At 38.0% G+C, this 18,535-nt stretch overlaps 2 protein-coding genes across 5 annotated transcripts; one reads left to right on the forward strand and one right to left on the reverse strand.

Annotated features, from left to right (window-relative positions):
- The first annotated feature begins 4,271 nt into the window (after positions 1–4,271).
- On the forward strand, positions 4,272–9,038 carry scoca (short coiled-coil protein a). Of its 4 annotated transcripts, none has more exons than XM_043251365.1 (4): positions 4,272–4,493; positions 7,249–7,326; positions 7,438–7,518; positions 7,700–9,038. In XM_043251365.1, exons 1-4 carry the CDS (start codon positions 4,430–4,432, stop codon positions 7,840–7,842), a joined length of 366 nt encoding a protein of 121 aa, XP_043107300.1. In that variant the 5' UTR covers positions 4,272–4,429; the 3' UTR covers positions 7,843–9,038. The 4 variants fall into 4 exon arrangements, with proteins under 4 accessions (XP_043107300.1, XP_043107317.1, XP_043107308.1 ...); XM_043251382.1 differs by lacking the exon at positions 4,272–4,493 and adding an exon at positions 6,523–6,590; XM_043251373.1 differs by lacking the exon at positions 4,272–4,493 and adding an exon at positions 6,537–6,687.
- Positions 9,039–9,078: 40 nt separating this feature from the next.
- Positions 9,079–17,635, reverse strand: clgn (calmegin). The gene is made up of 15 exons (XM_043251231.1): positions 17,475–17,635; positions 16,740–16,913; positions 16,518–16,591; positions 16,055–16,113; positions 15,800–15,941; positions 15,637–15,718; positions 15,259–15,451; positions 14,785–14,974; positions 14,434–14,547; positions 12,887–13,043; positions 12,524–12,739; positions 12,310–12,426; positions 10,487–10,637; positions 10,263–10,399; positions 9,079–10,078 (listed from the first exon to the last, which is right to left on the reverse strand). Exons 2-15 carry the CDS (start codon positions 16,911–16,913, stop codon positions 9,998–10,000), a joined length of 1,887 nt encoding a protein of 628 aa, XP_043107166.1. The 5' UTR covers positions 17,475–17,635; the 3' UTR covers positions 9,079–9,997.
- Positions 17,636–18,535: the final 900 nt, after the last annotated feature.

Raw genomic sequence — 18,535 nt, forward strand, 5'->3', positions numbered from 1 at the left:
TCACAGATTTGCGATTCCATTGTTGTTAAGCATATTATAAGGCGGGATTTCATGCGCTACACAGACGGGAAGTGATTTGGAACACGTCTTCTGTGTCTGGGGTTTAGTTGTACTGCATCATTTTGCAGTGCAGGCAGACTGAACCTCGGCTGGATGTCACGCCTCAAAGCACTGGAGCCAGGTTCAGTGCCGCCTCCTCTTCCCCTGGCTTGGCTCACTAAAACGTGGGCACAGGGGCACCTTCACTCCCCGGTGTGTCCTATGGTCTGGACAAGCTATGTTAGCATATTGTCATTTGTATAGTCACCAGCAACGGGATTTCTGTTGATAGTGGCGAAAAATCTGCTTGGCACGTAAAAGAAAGAGGAAGAGGAATTGGTGTGAAAAATAGAAAACGGAAAACCACATTCAGGTGTGTACTCCACTGCATGATATTATTAAAACACACTCTCAGAAATAAAGGTACAAAAGCTGTCAAGAGCAGCTTTGGTACCTTTAAGGTACCGAAATGGACCCTAAAGGTATCGGCCCAGCGCCTTGGGGTGCTTCTCAATATACCTCCTCGTTTCCTCGCTCATCCGTCCTCCATCCTGTGACCCGGAAACCGATCGAGCTCAGCCATCTTGTAAGACATCTCAATTCTCTAAATGAACCGGGAGATCGAGAAGTGAGGAGGTTACTGCTTTAAAAAGTAAGTCATTGAATCACTCAGGCTAAATTTATTATTATATATAAGTGAGCGGCTCACTAGACATCGCATGTTCTTGACATGTACTTTTATCGGAACTTTAAAAAGGTATGTTGAATGAATGCAAGTCATTCTTGTTTTTTGAACTCTTATATAAATGCAATTTTTTTGTTCTCGGCATTACATTTAGGTTTCTGGTTGTACAGGGAGAGATCTCGTCACAGCACGCGTTCGGTAACACGGTTAATTACTGCTCTTGCACCAGTCAAAAAATAACATTAATTCTCATTTCTCTGCTGGTGTTCCTAAACCCAAAGCTGATTTTGGTCTGTGCAGGATTGATTGTTGCTTGTGCTTATGCACAGTACAGATGGGTCGAGCCTCCTTTACAAGCATCAAGAGAGCCACTGCCAGCCGTGGGCATCTGTTAACTTTGCAGTCAGAAAGCAATGAGAGAGAGAACGAGAGACTGCCTATACATCTCCATTAGTGTTTATGCTTCAATCTGCCCCTCTGTCACTTATTGGGCCATTTTCTATCTGTCAAATTCTTATCTCCTGTCAATATATCATTTTGTTCCTTCCCTCCATCTCTTTTATTTTCCTGACTTCACCATTTCACCCACATCATCTCTTCATCATTTCCTTACTCCTTCCTTTTCATTCATTCACTTTCCATATGAAGAGACATTTATGCTGTAAATACCAACATATGTCTCAAATTAAATTTGACTTGAGCTTAAACCTTTTTTTTTGCACATTTTAAAGGAATGAAAATGTCTGCTTGTTTCTTCATGGAAACTGATTTGGAGAAATTTAGCATTGCGTCACTTGCTCACCAATAGATTCTCTGCGGTGAATGGGTGCCGTCGGAATGAGTTCAAACAGCTGATAAAAACATCACACGACTGCAATTCATCGTTTAGCGTCTTGTGAAGTTGCGTATTTGTAAAAAAAAAAAACAAATCCAGCATTACAGTATGTTAACTCTGAATTGTTCTTTTCGATATGAATTCATAACAACATTTCCTTCAGTAAAAAAGTCCATTCATGTCTTTTGATTAGGCTTGTTAATCTTTCATTAACACTGCCGTGTAAATGCTTTCTTGTAAATGCTCAGGCCTCCACAGAAGTGTACGGCTGTCATATAAAACCCCTAACCTCCAAAAAAAGAACTGATTCATAGATCTGGGCAAAAAATATTACAGTATGAAATAGCAACATATAAACTCGAATAAGCTTGGCACATTTGCAGTTATGTGTCGTTGAGTTACCTTCAAAGGTACAATCTAAATGAATCACATCAATGAGTTTTGTATTAATAAAAATGACGATGCAGTCACTTTAAGGACGAATAGATGGGAGTCATGTTGTTGTGTGATAATTGGTGTTGCTAAGATTAACACTACCTCCAGAATTAAAAGCGCAAACAAACATTTAACCTAATTAACAGGAAGCTATAATGCATAAGTATGTGTATTAACTTTGACAAGCATTACATCTGTGTTTCGTGAGCACAGCTAGAGACCAACGGAGACGATGAAAACACTGTCAATTCCTGAGTAATTTATGACAGGCTTTATTTTAACCACTAGGTGGCACTTCACACATACTTGTCAGACGATTATCAAAGCTTTGTTGCCAAAAGACAGACTTCATTACTCTTAACCAACCCGGAAGAAGACGATGTGATTCTGTGCAGATGTTCTTTACTAACAATAGTAATATTATAACATTTAATGCCATAACTATTATATTAATCAAAAGTACGATGCGCGTTTTTAAATGTAACAATATTCCAGTCTTCAGTATAATAATAATAATAATGCCACGGTAATAGAAACCATAAATATCACACAGAAATGCTAATAAAGCTAGAAACTCGGTTAATATAATTCAACAAGACCGCAAAACAAATACGATTTAGCTGTTCGTTAGCTGTAACTCGTACCCTCTCTCACCATCCAATCAAAGGACGGGAAAATGCTGACGTTATCGTAGACCTGCTAGATGGCTCCCTGCCAACTCAAAATCTGATTGGTTAATCCAACGTTTTCATCGCTATCGATTTAAAAATGTAAAAGCCTGCGCTGCTGATTCTGAAGGCCTTTCAAAGATTTCCATGACCCTTGCAACACGATTGCTGAAATATGATTGGATAAAAGCAGTAATATGAACATGCATTACGGGAAGCAGCGCAACGAAGAGAAAAATTATGAAATTAATAGAACATTCTATTGGAGATCATTTAATACACATTCGTGGGAAAAAAAATAGCACTAAATCAGTGATTTTGAAAAGACTTCGCTGGCCCTGATGGCCCACCACTGCAATATTCCAATTGTAATGTTTAAAGATGTCGTTTGTTAATAGATTTAGCATTATAATAATTTAGCTTACATTACTTGTTCACTATTGGTTCCTCTGCAGTGCATGGGGGAGTCCAAACAGATAATAAAACCATCATACCAATACACGGGTAATCCAAATGACTCCAGTCTATCAGTCAATGTCTTGTGAAGCAAAAAGTTACGTGTTCGTAAAAAAAGTAAGAATTGATTCCTCCAGGGAAAAAGTCCACCCCCTGTTGTCCTCTCATATCAGAATCATATTTGTTGATAACCTTTCTGGATTGTTTTCGCTTGTGAACTGTACTTGGTTTGTGCATATAGACAAAATAACTTTATTGACAAAGGACCAGCATTTTAGTCAAAGGCAATGGAATTCCAAGTTAAAAATATCTTAATGATAGGTTTGTTTATTACAAACACAACATTTTACAACACAATAATTGATGGACGAGCATCGTACGGATTGCTTGTTTTTATCAGACTGTTTCATCGTTGTGACGGCACCCATTCACTGCAGATGATCCATCGAATCATGAATCTATCCCACGCACTAACAAACTCATCTACATCTGGAATGGCTTGTGGTTGAGTACATTTTCAGCAAATTTAAATTTCGGACTAAACTATTCTTTTAAAGATCCCATGAAATATTTGTTTTTCATTAGAAGTCCACGTCTGTTGTCGTTTCATGAAGATACACTGAACTGAGACGAATAAGGAATCGACATGCTATGGTATGAAAAATGCAGCCTTTGCATAAGAACCGTTTCTGCAGATGTTTGAGTTCAACTCTTTTAGAATCAGAAGCAAGCCTGTCAACATTTCTTATGCCTGCAGCTTAAAATGAAACAAGAACGAAAGCACCTAGAGTGCCAATCAATGCATCACGGCAAGTCGTTTCAGTAGCTTGTAGTAATACTTAAGGCTTTTTACAACTCTGATCAAAGTGCAAACCAATTAAGTCGGCGTAGTTAAGCACTGCCATGTGGTTTTGTTTGTGTGAGGCCATCAGACACTTCCTTTAGTTAATGTGTCACACTGCAGCACAGATGAAATGAGACAGATGGGGCGAGAAAGTTAAAGGTGTGCGCAGTTGGGTTAGAAGGTGGCGCTGGGGGGGATCTCACTGTAATCTGAGAAAGTGAAGCAGTGAACTTTGGATCTCTCAGCAGGCGTCGCCCTAAAGTCTGCTTCAGCTTTGTCACCTGAGTTACCACACAGGTCTGGTTGGTAACCGTGGTGATGGTGAATAATTGAGAGGGTAAGGCCGGACGAACTACACACAGCCTTTCAGGAAGAAAGAGCTAGATAAAGACAACAGGACCTTTTCAAAGGCATTTAACCGTTGTTTTGCTCGCAAGCTACACTCGCATTTGCAAAGGCTCTCGGTTATGGAGGGAGACGTTGATGAGGATGATGGGACCTTTACTAACATTTCGCTAGCTGATGATTCAGGTAAGACTTGCCTTGTCTTGTTTTAAAGCTGATCTGAAACCAGTTTTCTTTGTCAGGGATAGCACTGGGAAATGTACATGAATAGAAGCACACAGATAGACATTATGCACTCTCATTAGAGTATATTAACACCAAACCTTGGGCTCAAACGTTTGGTCAACTTGTTTGCTTTGCGTTAGCGCAGGCTTTATTTTGCTTTTTTGACGTTTTTGGCCATAGGCCTCACTGATCTGAGCTTGTTGCAGTTTCACATTGTGTGAAAAAAGGCTGTATTTTTGGTAGATTTCGGAAAGCGACGTTCATTTTAATCAAATACATAGAGCATATATCAATCAATTCCCAAAAAATTTTAAAAACACCTACTTGATAAAAAAGTTAATAAAAAGTATAAATGCAATAAATGCACACACACACATACGCACTCAAATACGCACTATATATATATATATATATATATATATATATATATATATATATATATATATATATATATATATATATATATATATATATATATATAAACTCAAACTATTTTTGTAAGCCACTCATTTTTTTGATAAGGAACAACACAATAAGTCAGAAAAGCAAGTTGAAAACACATTTACCCAACATTTATATATAAATAAAATAAAGAAATAAATATTTGAAAAGTTGTTGTTCCCTTTATGAGAAATGTCAGTATGTTTTAGTCCACAATAACCTCAACAGTCTTTCTGGGGAAAAAGAAAACAAAATCTGCCCTGGATTCAAAAATGAATGTATGTAACATACATTGCCCACTTCATATTGCCTTTAAAACTGCATTTATATGAATAATTTAATACAGTGCACTCACATGTTTTTACGCCGTACATGTATTTTACAAATAATAACACATTTAATAACATAGGATACATTTGTGCAGTTGCATCTATTATTGCATGGTTGATCATAGCCAAACATTAAAGCTAACCGTACCACCAAACCTGGCCGAATCTTACCCTACCCCACCTCACCAGCCGCACAAGTAAGTGCATAGACCCAGTTATTATTATTATTTACATAAATACCTAAAGACAACTAATATTAAGTACCAGAATTATTTCACTTAATTTTTTTGAATCATGCATTAAGTATATTCTTTCCACAGTAGGCTACAAGTTACTTAAGCATCTAAATGCTTGAGTGCTGTGCAGCATGTGGTTTTCTTGTCCAAATACAGGAATGAATGGAGAGGCATTGTGTCAACACATGTCAGAAACCTCCATAAGAGGGAGTAGGTGTGTGCTTGTGTACAGGGACTGTGCAGAGACCAGCTCACATATACAGTATAAGCATGTGTGAATAGCTACTGCTAGAGCAGTCAGTAAGTAGAACAAAGGCTGCATATTTCAGATGACTCATGTCTACTCGGAGCGGTCATTTTTAAAGGGATAGTTCACCAAAAAATGTAAAATCGGTCATCATTTACTCACCCTAATGTAGTTTCCAAACCTTTATGACTTCTGTTCTTAGGAGGAAAAAAGATGTTGGTGAGGCTGGAGCTGGTTGTTCAATTTGTTACTTTTGAACATTACAACCATTTTTAACCAGCAAACCATAAACGGTATAACACATGTTGACCCTTTGTGACAGAATACCCCAATAGATGAACATGTTATCACATGCTATTATAAACCACAAAGCCTTAAGTATTACTATAAAGTGATGCACCGCTAACACATATGATGCCCATCCTGACATTTATGAGAAATACACTAGTTCTAAGAATACAGTTCATTAGAATCTTTCATCATGTGGTTGATTCCTAATATTTGAATGTTTGGCTGTTTGTTTTTATTGTGTTTTAGTTTAAGTGACAGATTTGACCAGAACTATTTAGAATTAGTATCAGAATGATTCTACGAGGTTATTATACGAAAGTTCAGTTTTAACAAATATTATTCTAATGAGGAGAAATGTTGCATTCCTTTTCATATACTATTCTTTTAAAAAATAGTATGCGGTAACCAGCATTGCTTTGTGCGTAGCCTCGTATTTACAGAGAGCTTTGTCTCCCTCTGTCGGTACTTTTCGGTATCGAGAGCGTGTGTGAGAGAGAAACAGAGAAGCGATGAGGTAACGGATGTTCTGTATCATTACCTTGACATCAGCTTTGGAGGCTTAATAATTTTGAACATCTTTAATAACGCGGATTGATTTAGACTTGTATCAGGTAGGACTGCGTGACGGTATCGGTGTGCGTTTCCTTATGTTAACGTACTTTATCACATGCGACCTTGTTTATTTTCTGTAGTGGCTTATACATTTTTTTGTATTTAATTGCGTATTTATTAATTGCATTAGTTGCTGATTATTTAACTTAGTTTTGTTTTGCCGGGTCATTTAAACCTGCTTCTAACATGTCTTTCAGCAACCAGGCTGCTAAAGCGGCCTATAATGCACGAGAAGTGGAGGTGGCATGAATTAAAACTTCATAAAACAAAGTTAAAATGTCATTCCTCGAGTACTGACAGCAATATAATTCCGTTTTAGGCATGTAATGTAAATAACAGTGATCTTAGCTTTCTGTGAGCTATATTTCTTTATGCTAGGCGATGGTTTGTTGTGTTAGCTTATAGCTAACTGTATCTTGACGCGCTGAGAGCTCGACAATGCTTAGTTACCTCTGTATTTCGCGTGGTATCGTGAAATGACCTTTGTACATGTCCAAAAACATAATTACCTGTTTGTATTGCAAGTATATTTTATATCACACTGATAATATCTCCCTCAGCTGACGGAGAACAGAGAGCCCTGCGCTTCAGACCAGAGGACCAGTGTAACGTTAGCACCATGAACTGTGAAATTGATGGTAAATCGCACACACATTTGAACAATATATTATATAATGTTGTTAAAAATGCTTGTTTCTTCAGTTTAAGTTGCTTTCGGAGCAATTTCAGACGTGCTTGTGTTTTTTCAGGAGATATGGAGAATCAAGTTGAGCAAGAGGAGAAGACGAGACTCATAAACCAAGTGTTGGAGCTTCAGCACACACTTGAAGGTTTAAAAGTCTTTGAGTGTACAGCTGTATTAGTGGTTAACCGTCACTGTTTTGTTTTGTAACAGAATATACACCCCGTCATGTTTCTGTTTTTCCTCTAACCATTTTCCTCTGATCCACTCAGGCTCTCTAAATGGCTGCCGGAAAAAGCACTCTAATGTATTTTGTCTGTTTCCATTAGATCTCTCTGCGCGTGTGGACGCGGTGAAAGAGGAGAACCTTAAGCTTAAATCGGAGAACCAGGTTCTCGGTCAGTACATCGAGAACCTCATGTCTGCGTCCAGCGTGTTTCAGACCACCGACACCAAAAGCAAACGGAAATAACATGTGGATCACTTCTACTTCATCTATCGTCTACTCTTTCCGGCATTCAAGCTCATACATATAAGCCGCTGTTTGTTTTGTATTTATTTCGTTGTACAATTTACCAATGCATCTCTCAGCATGGTTTGGGTAATACTTGAATGGACTGAGCTGCTGCCTTTCCTGTCAGCTAACTGTGTTACAAGATATTACAGGATGCATGACGTAGTCTGTGATCAGATAAGTACAGAGCTGGTGTAATACCACTCCTGTATAACTCATTTAGCAGGTACATAATCAATCTCAGACCCTCTCATCGACTTCACGACCTTTTTAAACAGTAGCCAAAGTCAGGTTCTCTTAAAAATAGTTATGCTGAATTTCAGCTTTTGGCTTTCCACTGCTAGCATTAACAACGTACAGCAAGATTGAACACGGATACGTTCTCTTGAAAGTGCATGACATCTCATAACGGAAGTGCATGATGTAGAAGGCTAAGGATGGATAACCTAAAGTAGTCCTCCCTCACTTGGCATGTGATTTGTCCTGTTTAAACCAAGGTTACTGGCAATTATCTTAATGACAGTTGCTCAGCTGTTGCAGAAAGTATGCAATTTCCTGACCCACTGGTTTAAGCAAAGTACCTCCTCGTGTATTACATTATAAAAGGCCTTTGACTCACCAAATGACATTTACTCACTTTCATACTTGGATTTATCTTAAAAGGTCCGACTAGCGCACAAACCCAATGTCTTTTAAGCAGGATCAATCGATTGAAACCGGCTCGCAGTGCAAACTGCAGCATTGTGTTGGAGAGTTTGCTCTTCGTGGTCATGTCCTTTGGATTGAGGGACTTAAAATGGATGAAATAAATGGATTTTAGTGTTTACTGCTTTCAAAGACTGAAGCGAGGTTGAGTCTGTGAGTGATATTGATCTGATTGCTCTAAAGTGTCTGCTTGAGCGGCATTTATGAGGACAGATGCTCTGCTCTTTGCTCAGAGTTTGCTGATGTGAGATTTCACTTACTATGAATTATTGACGTGACATTGAAGCATCTGCCACAACGCTACATACTCAATTTTTTTAATATTTTTGTGAAAAATTTGATTTGTGTAATTTATGTTTGCAAGCACCTGATGTAAAGTACTGCCTGTTCTGAAAGTGTACATTTTATTTTGTTACAATTACGCCTTTAATAAAATGCCTTTGCACAAACTAATGTTCCCGGTGAAGTCATGTCAATGGTGCACAGAAATTTATAGTAAATATTTATTTCCAAGAGCAATGAACAGTTTGCAAACATGTAAACAAAAGGCTGTCCTTGTAAGGCTGAACACACAACCAAAAAAAAAAAAAGCAGAAAAATAAAACTGTTCATCACTTGAAAAACAACCTTCCGAAGCTGAATGGTTTCATACATGGTGGTCAGTCTGTTTTCAGTGTGCTTGTGTCTGGGTCTGCTGTTAGAGTGTCAGTGATGACGCGGAGCTGAGATCAGCTCTGACTTGTGCGTAACGACTTTCTTCGATGCCAAAAAAGCAATACTGATTTGCATTCCTAGCACTTCACTGACCTAGATGTTTGGTGAAGACGGCTCCTGGTTTGACGGAGCTCTCCTCCAGAGCCTGCTAACATTGGTAATGACAGTAGAATGCAAGATTAAAAGGTCCTATATCTAAACTCAATTGCATCATTTTTCAAACAAGATACAAACAATAAATACGATCAGAGTGATTTGATCATGTTAAAAAGCTCATAACTTAAAAACTCACAAAAGAACTGAACCCTTTTTTAATAACTTAAAAACGTTGAGGTGATCATAAACTAGCTCGTCTTTCTAAAATATCCATTTCCCTTCACAGTATTCAGACTTACTAGTAGGGAAACACTGGCCCAGTACTACTTGAATCGTAATCGAAAAAAGGAAAAAACGTAGAGCTAAAACTCAGCAGGTCTGACTCTTGTATCTAAATCCCAACTGTAACCGATAAGAACTAAGCGGAAGACTGAAAGAGGGGAGGCGAGGTTCAGTTGGATGAAGAATGACCTCTTCAGGAGAGCGGCTAGGTTTGCCGTTTTTTTGCATGCTGAAGGGCATATTGCCAAAAGCATGCAGCAAAAAGAGGCAAAGGAACGAGAGAAGGGAGGAAGAAACATGGGGAAAATGCGGATTTTCAGTCCTTCCGTACTCTTCTCTTTCTCACAGCTTTAGGTTCTTCTCCTGTGCTCTGAATTCCTTCATCGGCGTCCTTCATCTGCAAAGACCCAAAACTGTCAGTCTAACAACCAGTCAGTGGATCTACGTAATCAGCGCAAACTGAAACATGGCACAATCACATGGTGTTTCTTTAGAATTCAATCACTCCGACTTATTCATAATATTTATTATAAAAATCCATGTACCGTTACACCTCTAAGATCTAATGTGACCTTGCTTACTTCATCCTCTGAGGGCGTGTCATTTGGCTTACTGGCCTCTTCTTCCTCCTCCTCCTCCTCCTCCTCCTCTTCCTCCTCCTCTGACTCTCCACCATCTTTTCCAATGTCGTTGTCCATCCCTTCGCCATTCTCATTACCTGAAAAGGGAATCGGAAAAGAAAGGAACCATGTATAACTGTGCAAAAAATGACTTAAATAGCAAACCATTAAACTATTTTACAAACCAGTAGCTTCGGTATCTTCCTCTTCTTTCGCTTCATCTTCATCTTTTCCTTTCTCTGCCTCGTCTTCCTCCTCCTCTTCTTCTTCTGCTACCTCCTCTGCTTCGGCTTTGGGCTGATCGATTTTCTTGTATACGTAGTCATCGTCCGACTTCTGCAATGCATATACAAGTGCGTGAGCTGAGAATATTCAAGAAGGAGTTGGCCAAAAGGACAGAGACGTGCACCACCCTGTTCATATCTGTGACAAACCTGCAGAACGCTTCAGGGCAGGTCGCTGATTGCCTGTTGCTATGCTACCAATGATAAATACACATTAAGAGGATTTTGTACTTGCAAGCTAATCCTAAACACCCTAATCTTTAGCAATATATCAAATGGGGTTAGCAAGGTAAACCAGATTTATCAACCGTGTTATGTTTAGAAAATAGCTAGCTGTAATGAGGTCTGTATAAGTGGATCTCGTCGCACAGCAAACACACAACACAACAAACACTGCATTTGAGACAGGATTCTCACATTGGTCAACTACTGAGATCGAGGATGACGGTCATGACTATATACAGAGGTCCAAAAGTTTGTGGGGAAAAAAGATCATTTCCCTGATCTACATATGTGCATTTTAGGATGTCTAGATAAATTATTTTATCTTTGGCAGTGAACAAAAAAATACATGCAAAGGCAAAACGTAAATATGTAAATAATAACAAAGTTTACATTTTTAGGTGAATTCCACAGAACAGAACAGACCAGCCATGAACATAACAGTACACAAAAACCGTAGACACCTTTTCTTAAAAAAGCCAAATGCTAACCACATCCTACACACTTTTCAAAACCACACATTTTACCACATGATAAGTGAATTCACAGAAAGGCTAAAAGGAGAACGTAACTAAGTTCTTTAAATTCACGCATATAATATGCACAAGAATTTGTTGTTAATCTTATGCTTAATATGCTGGTAACTGTACTGATTGCATTGTACTGTTTTTGGTTTAAAACGTCTAACGTAACACGAGTGTCAAATATACAGTGATTACTTACTTATCTCACTTTCTGGCCAAAGCAACATGTTAGACTTTACACTTGATTTCTATAAAAAGTAAGAGTAATGCTGTCTTGAAGCACTGATATAACACTCTGTGCTTTACAATATCTTTGCCCAAGGTACAGCTATTATTAGGCAATTATTTTTGGACCTCTGGGACCTCAACGGTGGGTACAGCCATGAACACAGTAGCTCTTTTCTAAAGACTTACTACAAAATCATTAGATTTCCATCTTAAATGCTGATTGGTTAATATAGCACTTCAACCTTAAAATGCTTAGCTGTAGAAAAAATGTAATTGCCAGTTCTTGTTTGGCAGCAAATGATACGAAAAAAAACAAAACAAAGGTTTTTCTTTAAACTTCACACAGTACTTGAGATGCGTGCAGTATTTTGGTGCACTGTTCCAGCAGTTCTCAGGATGAACTTTTGCGATCCTCATTTGTAAGTAACTTTGAATAAAAGAGTCTGTTAAACGAATACATGTAAAACGGAAATGCAATGCAAATGTGTACAGTTAATTGTGCATGTGTGTAGGCAGCGTGTTTGTTTTATTCTGCTTCTCTTGTTATCTGCTTTGATTGTGGTTATTCAGGACAGAATCTTTCTGTTGTGATGAAAACAGATTATGTAATGAATTATTACGCTGTACCCACACATCTAAATGATTCACAGCAAAACACTGACGGCCTAAATATAGCTATACATCAGGCCTGCTAGATCAAATCTTTTATTCTGCATTCAGTGGGATCTCCTCTGCGGGGTCAGGACGTACCTTTGGCCAGCAGAAGAGCACAGCCAGTCCAACAGGCAAACCAACGGTAAGGATGTAAACCACCCACAGCCAGGGCCTCTCTTCCGCAGCCAGTGCCAGCTGACTCAACACTCCAGGCTAAGATAGAAAGAAACGGTCTGAATATGTCAACCAAACTAAAGCCCAATGAGCAATAACGCCCAGAGAAAAATGTGGGCGAGAAGCAGAGGCATACCTCATTGGCACTAGCCACCAGTTTTTTGAGTCCCCAGCTGTCTGCAGCCCAGCGGTCCGCCACTTCCTTTTCCGAGGTAATAATGAAATTGTCGAAGTAAATGTCAGAGGTCATAGACCACAGCTCCAAACCTACAGCACTAAATGACTCCATCCTAAATGGGTGAAGATCCTCGAAGTAGTCAGGGTTTGCGACCTTCCGTGGACTCCACACACCCTGTAAATGAACACGTTGCTGTTTGTGATATTTAAACATCTTTGGTCATTGTATCCAACTCATTAAAGTCAAATTTCAGGCTGAGTGTGAAATTTTATTGTATTGAACAAAATGTGGGCAGCATTTCCAGACTCCAGATGTTCATACCTGGTAGTTGGGGTTGTCTACGAGAGGAGCTTTCCATTTGCCCTTATACTGAGGATTGTTGATCATGGGCGGCTTCCATTCACCACAGCCAGGAGCAGCTGAACATGCTGGATTTGGCACCTGAGGAGCCTCCCATTCTCCATCCATTTCTTCATCCCTGAGAGAGAGAGAGAGAGAGAGAGAGAGAGAGAGAGAGAGAGAGAGAGAGAGAGAGAGAGAGAGAGAGAGCGAGAGAGAGAGAGAGAGAGAGAGAGAGAGAGAGAGAGAGAGAGAGAGAGAGAGAGAGAGAGAGAGAGAGAGAAGAGAGAGAGAGAGAGAGAGAGAGAGAGAGAGAGAGAGAGAGAGAGAGAGAGAGAGGAGACAGAGAGAAGATAATCTTACTGACAGGCCGCTATAAAAGGATGAAATAAAGCTAAAATGAAAGCATAGGGTATTACATAGTGTACTACAGATGACTGTCTAACAATACTATCAGATAAAAGGGGCTAGACTGAGGCATATAATATAATCCATGGAATAATTGCATAATAATAATGTACTTGGCGTTGTACAAAATTTGCAGCACCAAAGATAACAGACTTTCTTATTTGAGCTGCCTCAGGGAATTTTTCTGTTCATAAAGGTCGAGCATGAATTCCAGGACAATGATTCTATTTTAACCGTAAGAGTGCAATATCATATTTGACAATTGCCTCACAATAAAAACAACCAATAGTAATATCCAAGAAACTCTTCAACATTTGTCAAATATTGACATTTAGAATTGCGAATATGATAAATTAATTGTGGTGTGACAATACCAAAAACATAATTTGAGCAGTTTTTAGCATTCTGTGCATAGAATTAGGAATGAATGTGTGCATACTGTAAACGTTCATATTGTTCAATTTGTGAAAATTCACTTCTAGAAAATGAAATTAGTAAAAGTCAAAGTTTCCATCCTCAGGGATACACTAGGACATGGTAAAACATGGCTTGGACTCAAGTTTGTCTATAGGTTGTAGTTAGGACAGTCATTTAGCCTATTAAAATAACATACTATTCACAAGTAGTTCAAATGAATTACTTTATAATAACCCAATTTGCCTCATTATTAATTCTCTTAGTTTTATCAGTTTAACAAAAAAGGCCAAAGTGTATTTTTACGTCAGTGTCTGGTCTGTATTCCAAAAGAATAATTTCACATAAAAATTTAAATTCAGTTTAACCCTTGCTATTCCGAGCCCAAATATTTTTCTTATATAAAATATTTTCATATTTTTTTTCTTCACTGTTTTACCCAGCAAATGAAAAAGTTCATTTCTTTCTTTGCTGTGAACCGAGCAACGCACTGAATATAAAAAAGCTTTGGGAGTCCACTGTCCATAAAAAGACCTAAACCTCCCAAAGCAGAATCCCAGTCTAGAGTTCACACATCATTACGGTACTTCCATGCAAAAAATGTTCTTATGAATATTTAAAGTGGCAAATAAATTGATTCTCATTAGAGGCTCTTTGTTGTGCACTGCCACAAGACTCTGGATTAAATGAAGGACTTTATTTCTCACCAGTCCTCGGGCTTTTCTGCAGTGGGGTCAGGCACAAACTCTGGCTCATCATCCAACCAGCCATCAGGCTTCACTGCATCAGGATCAGGCACCTTAGCTGGGGCCTCCTCGTCCCTAGATAGATAAAACGGTGGTCTTTTTGACATAGCACTGCTGCTATTTTTAAAGATAATGTGGCTTCATAAATTCACATGGTTCTGTACTCATATGAATACCATGTTTGTAACTATGACTATGAAATGAAACACATAACAGCGAAGGTAATAGGTACAACAAAGTAGTTTGCAAATAAGTAATGCAAATAAAAAGACCAAACTGCCAGGTCCATTCTGTCTTATTCATAGATCTCACCAGTCTTCAGGTTTGACTGCTTCCGGGTCAGGGATTTTGGCTCTCTCATCCCAGTCCTCTGGCTTGGAGTCTTTGGGATCGTCGATCTCTTTTGGAGGGTTCACAGGCGGGACGACATCTGTCAACAGACTTCCTCTGCTAACACTGGACTGGTCTATAAACAGCTCATAGCTATTGTCCGGATTTAAAACTGAGAAACGGAGAAGGGAGTACAAATATATATGATTTATCGTTGAATTATTCAATAAAAAAATTAAAAAATACTGCATGCAGGCACAAACAACAAAAGACGGCTTCATGTGATTGTCACATATCATATATAATATGGATATTGAAATCATTTTTAGATTTCAACACCAGTTATTGCAATTGAATAATTAGATTATTATAACATTTATTACATCTATATAATAACAACAATTTAAAGAGTTTCCACATGCTCTCCATTATAGAAATACAAGTAAGTGTACACACCCAGAGTAAAAAGGTGAGTCTTTTTATCGATGTAGATCTTCTTTAGATCAACGTCTGGTCGTTTGGCATGTTTTTCCTCCACATCTTTATTAAGAGGGTTTTTATGTCTGAAGATGAAGTGCAGTTTGTAGTCCTCTCCGCATTTGTCCGGCCCAAACATAATGCTGTATGGTGTCCGGTCATGAAACTGCTCCTGTGAAACCAAAAACATACACATCATCTCTAAAATATGCAAACCACTTGTTATTGCCATTACAATAGCAATTTTATATTCAAATCCAATACTTACCGTTTCAATTTGTGTAAAACCTATTTACATTTTTTCTGTTATGTTTTTACAAACTTTTTCTGTTCTTATAAAGCGGTCAGTGAACATACCAGGTCTAAATCTTCTGAGTCTGACAATAGCTTGATGTAAGCACCGCCGCAGTCAATTCCGTTTTGAAAGTTGACCTCATATCTGCATAAAGTGGTTTTTGTTAGAATGCACGAGCTTTATTTTTCAAATATCACAGAAAATGCATCAAAGAAGCCCACTCACTGGACAATAAGGGGTTTGTCCTTAAACACAAAGGGTCTGTTAAGCAGAGCAGAGATGGCATGGTGCTTAGCACGAGATTTCAGGACCAACCCCAGATCACCAGGCACCTTGTTTTCCTTCAGGGGCTCAACCTCCCATTTACCTACAGGCATGGAAAACACATACAAACATGTTTTTTTAAAAGATAAAAGCGTTTAAGGCTTCAGAAAAATGCTCAAAATTTTTTTTAAATGGATATCATGGTAAAAAACGAACCGTCATATTTTGCAATATCTTCATCAGCATCCTCTTTCATTGTTTTTGACACCTGCCAGCTGAAAAAAAAAAAAAAAAAACATGAAAAAGCTAACAAAAATTAGAGAAATACTAAGGAAAAAAACATGCAATGTGAATAGAATATATTTAAAATATACAAATGTGATAAATAAGTCATTACTGATTGGGCAACAATCTGTGGAGTGCTATCCATATTTAATATACAATCAACAATCAATATTTTTGGCCTGTTTACCCACAGAGACGCTGTATTTTTACATGTGTATATGAGCTAAATGTAACTACTGTCAATGTTTAGAAGTACGTTTAAATAAAGGTAATCTCAAAGAAAACATGCATGAATTACAAGACCTCAATTTTTGGAATAATTTGTGGTTTGTGATCCATGCATATTTGCTTTGAGAATAATTTGTGCCATGAAAACCTGGTAAGATTCACAAACCTGCTCAAAGACTCATCATCAAATGTCGCAGTGAAGTACACTTCTCCTGTTGGAACTGGGGTCTTGTATGTTACCTATGCACGTCAAATAATGAATATTTACAAATGACATGATATAGCACAGTGTCCAAGCTATTTAGACTGAACACTGATCATGGATGATCACTGATACGCATTTCGCTTTTGGTTTGCATTTTGCTTGTTATTCGGGATGGTGACTTACCTCAAAAGACACATTGGCGTCTGCTTCAGTGCTTTCCCCGCTGTCTGTCTCCATGTCCACATCTCCATCTTCCACTTGAGCCTCCTCTTCATCATCCAGCTCTTCTTTCTGGGCCCATGTTACCATGGAGATGGAGAGCAACAAGAGACACGTCCAGCCCCACCACAACTTCATCTACAGAAAAAGAAAAAAACCCACCTCAATTTAAAAAAAAACACGTACTTTAAAAAAGCTATATTTTATTTATTTCGTTTTTTACTCTGGGGCGTAACGTATTATCTTACGACACGTTGACCCCGATATTGATCGCCACATCTGCCATCAGAAGAGAAGCTTAATATTCACTAGCTCTTTCTATTCGCAAAACTTGTTTTCATTAAATACTGGCAGTTGAACAGAACAGCAAATAGCAGACGTAATGCCAGCAGAAAAAAAGCGAGTAATATCTCATTCTTTAAAAATATTCAGCATATTTTACATTTAATCACAATTTCGTGCAGCTCTCCGCTGTTTTGGGTTTCTTAAAATAATCATAAATTTTATATATATTTTTAAGTAGTACTATTTACAAAAATGTATACCAATGTGTGACATTATAATAACGCCCTATGGCTAGCTGCGATACCGTTAGCTGGGTGATGACGATGATGATGAAGAAGATGATGATGATGATGATGGCTGTCTGCATGTTCAACGTTTATAGTGTTTATCAAAAAAATGTGTTCGTTCACTCACCTCCAGCTCAATGAATATTGGCAATATTTCGGTCAACTGTGGCTTAAGCGGATGGGTTTGTCATTCAGTGTTTCGGCGCGAAGAGTCCGCTATGAATGAGAGCGATAGCCAGTGTTATCAGAAGCGCAGGATGCCACTTACAACCGCCCCTCTGCGATAAAATCCACTTCCGCAACATCTGTCAAAATAAAAGTCTCATATATTTACGCAACTATTTATTTGCCACTGCACTGTATGATAAAACCCACTTTCACACATCACGCCAAAAGAAAAGTCTCATTCATTTATAATTTCATTTGAAGAATTCGAACAGCATACAGGTTTTATCATGTCGTTATATGGTAGAAATAGTAAGATTACTATTCTAGCACGGTGTGCCAAATCCGAGAATTTTATAGATGCTGTCAACTACTCCTCTTATGATAAAACCCGCTTCACTCATCAAAATAAAGGTCTTATTAATTTAATCATTGACACCCGGCCCTATGACTACTAGAATTAAAACAGATTTTTCCTGTATGTTTTTTTTTACAAAATAGAAAATAGAATCCACTTATGTATCTCTTGTTTAAAAAGGTCCGTCTTATTACACCCATTTTATAAGCACTGCATTCAAATTTGTGCGATATTCCTAGACGTACAGCCTACCATAAAGATGCACCTGACTGAAGAATGTTAAACATAAAAACACCAGGTAGGTTCTTTTTTTAAAATTAAATAACTAACGCCAGAAAAGTGTGCTACAGAAATTGTATCAACATAAAAAACACCGTAAAAAATACATGTATTGTATCAAAAGGATAAATCAATTTCTCTATCGTTAGAAGGCAGGGAAACGATATTGGATTCAAATGAAATGTCATACAGAGTAAAATAAATACGCTATGTATCACACTGTTCTGCAATTAGCCTATTAAAATTATTGGACAAAAAACAGCACTATTTTGTGTATATTCTATAATATCATTATATTACAAAACATCGAAGTACATATTTGTTATATTATTATATAGCACCTTGTTTTTTTCTAATTATTGCTTACATACAATGTAAACAATCGT

Source organism: Puntigrus tetrazona, chromosome 1 (assembly GCF_018831695.1).
Source record: "Puntigrus tetrazona isolate hp1 chromosome 1, ASM1883169v1, whole genome shotgun sequence".
In the NCBI taxonomy this organism is placed as follows: Eukaryota; Metazoa; Chordata; class Actinopteri; order Cypriniformes; family Cyprinidae; genus Puntigrus; species Puntigrus tetrazona.

Coding starts and splice junctions, on each gene's coding strand:
- scoca (XM_043251365.1), top strand. CDS start 4,430: ATGGAGGGAGACGTTGATGAGGATGATGGGACCTTTACTAACATTTCG. Junction 7,327..7,437: donor CATGAACTGTGAAATTGATG/GTAAATCGCACA, acceptor GTGTTTTTTCAG/GAGATATGGAGAATCAAGTT. Junction 7,519..7,699: donor GCTTCAGCACACACTTGAAG/GTTTAAAAGTCT, acceptor TGTTTCCATTAG/ATCTCTCTGCGCGTGTGGAC.
- clgn (XM_043251231.1), bottom strand. CDS start 16,913: ATGAAGTTGTGGTGGGGCTGGACGTGTCTCTTGTTGCTCTCCATCTCC. Junction 15,942..16,054: donor AGATATTGCAAAATATGACG/GTTCGTTTTTTA, acceptor CCATGCCTGTAG/GTAAATGGGAGGTTGAGCCC. Junction 10,400..10,486: donor GGAAGATACCGAAGCTACTG/GTTTGTAAAATA, acceptor TTCCCTTTTCAG/GTAATGAGAATGGCGAAGGG.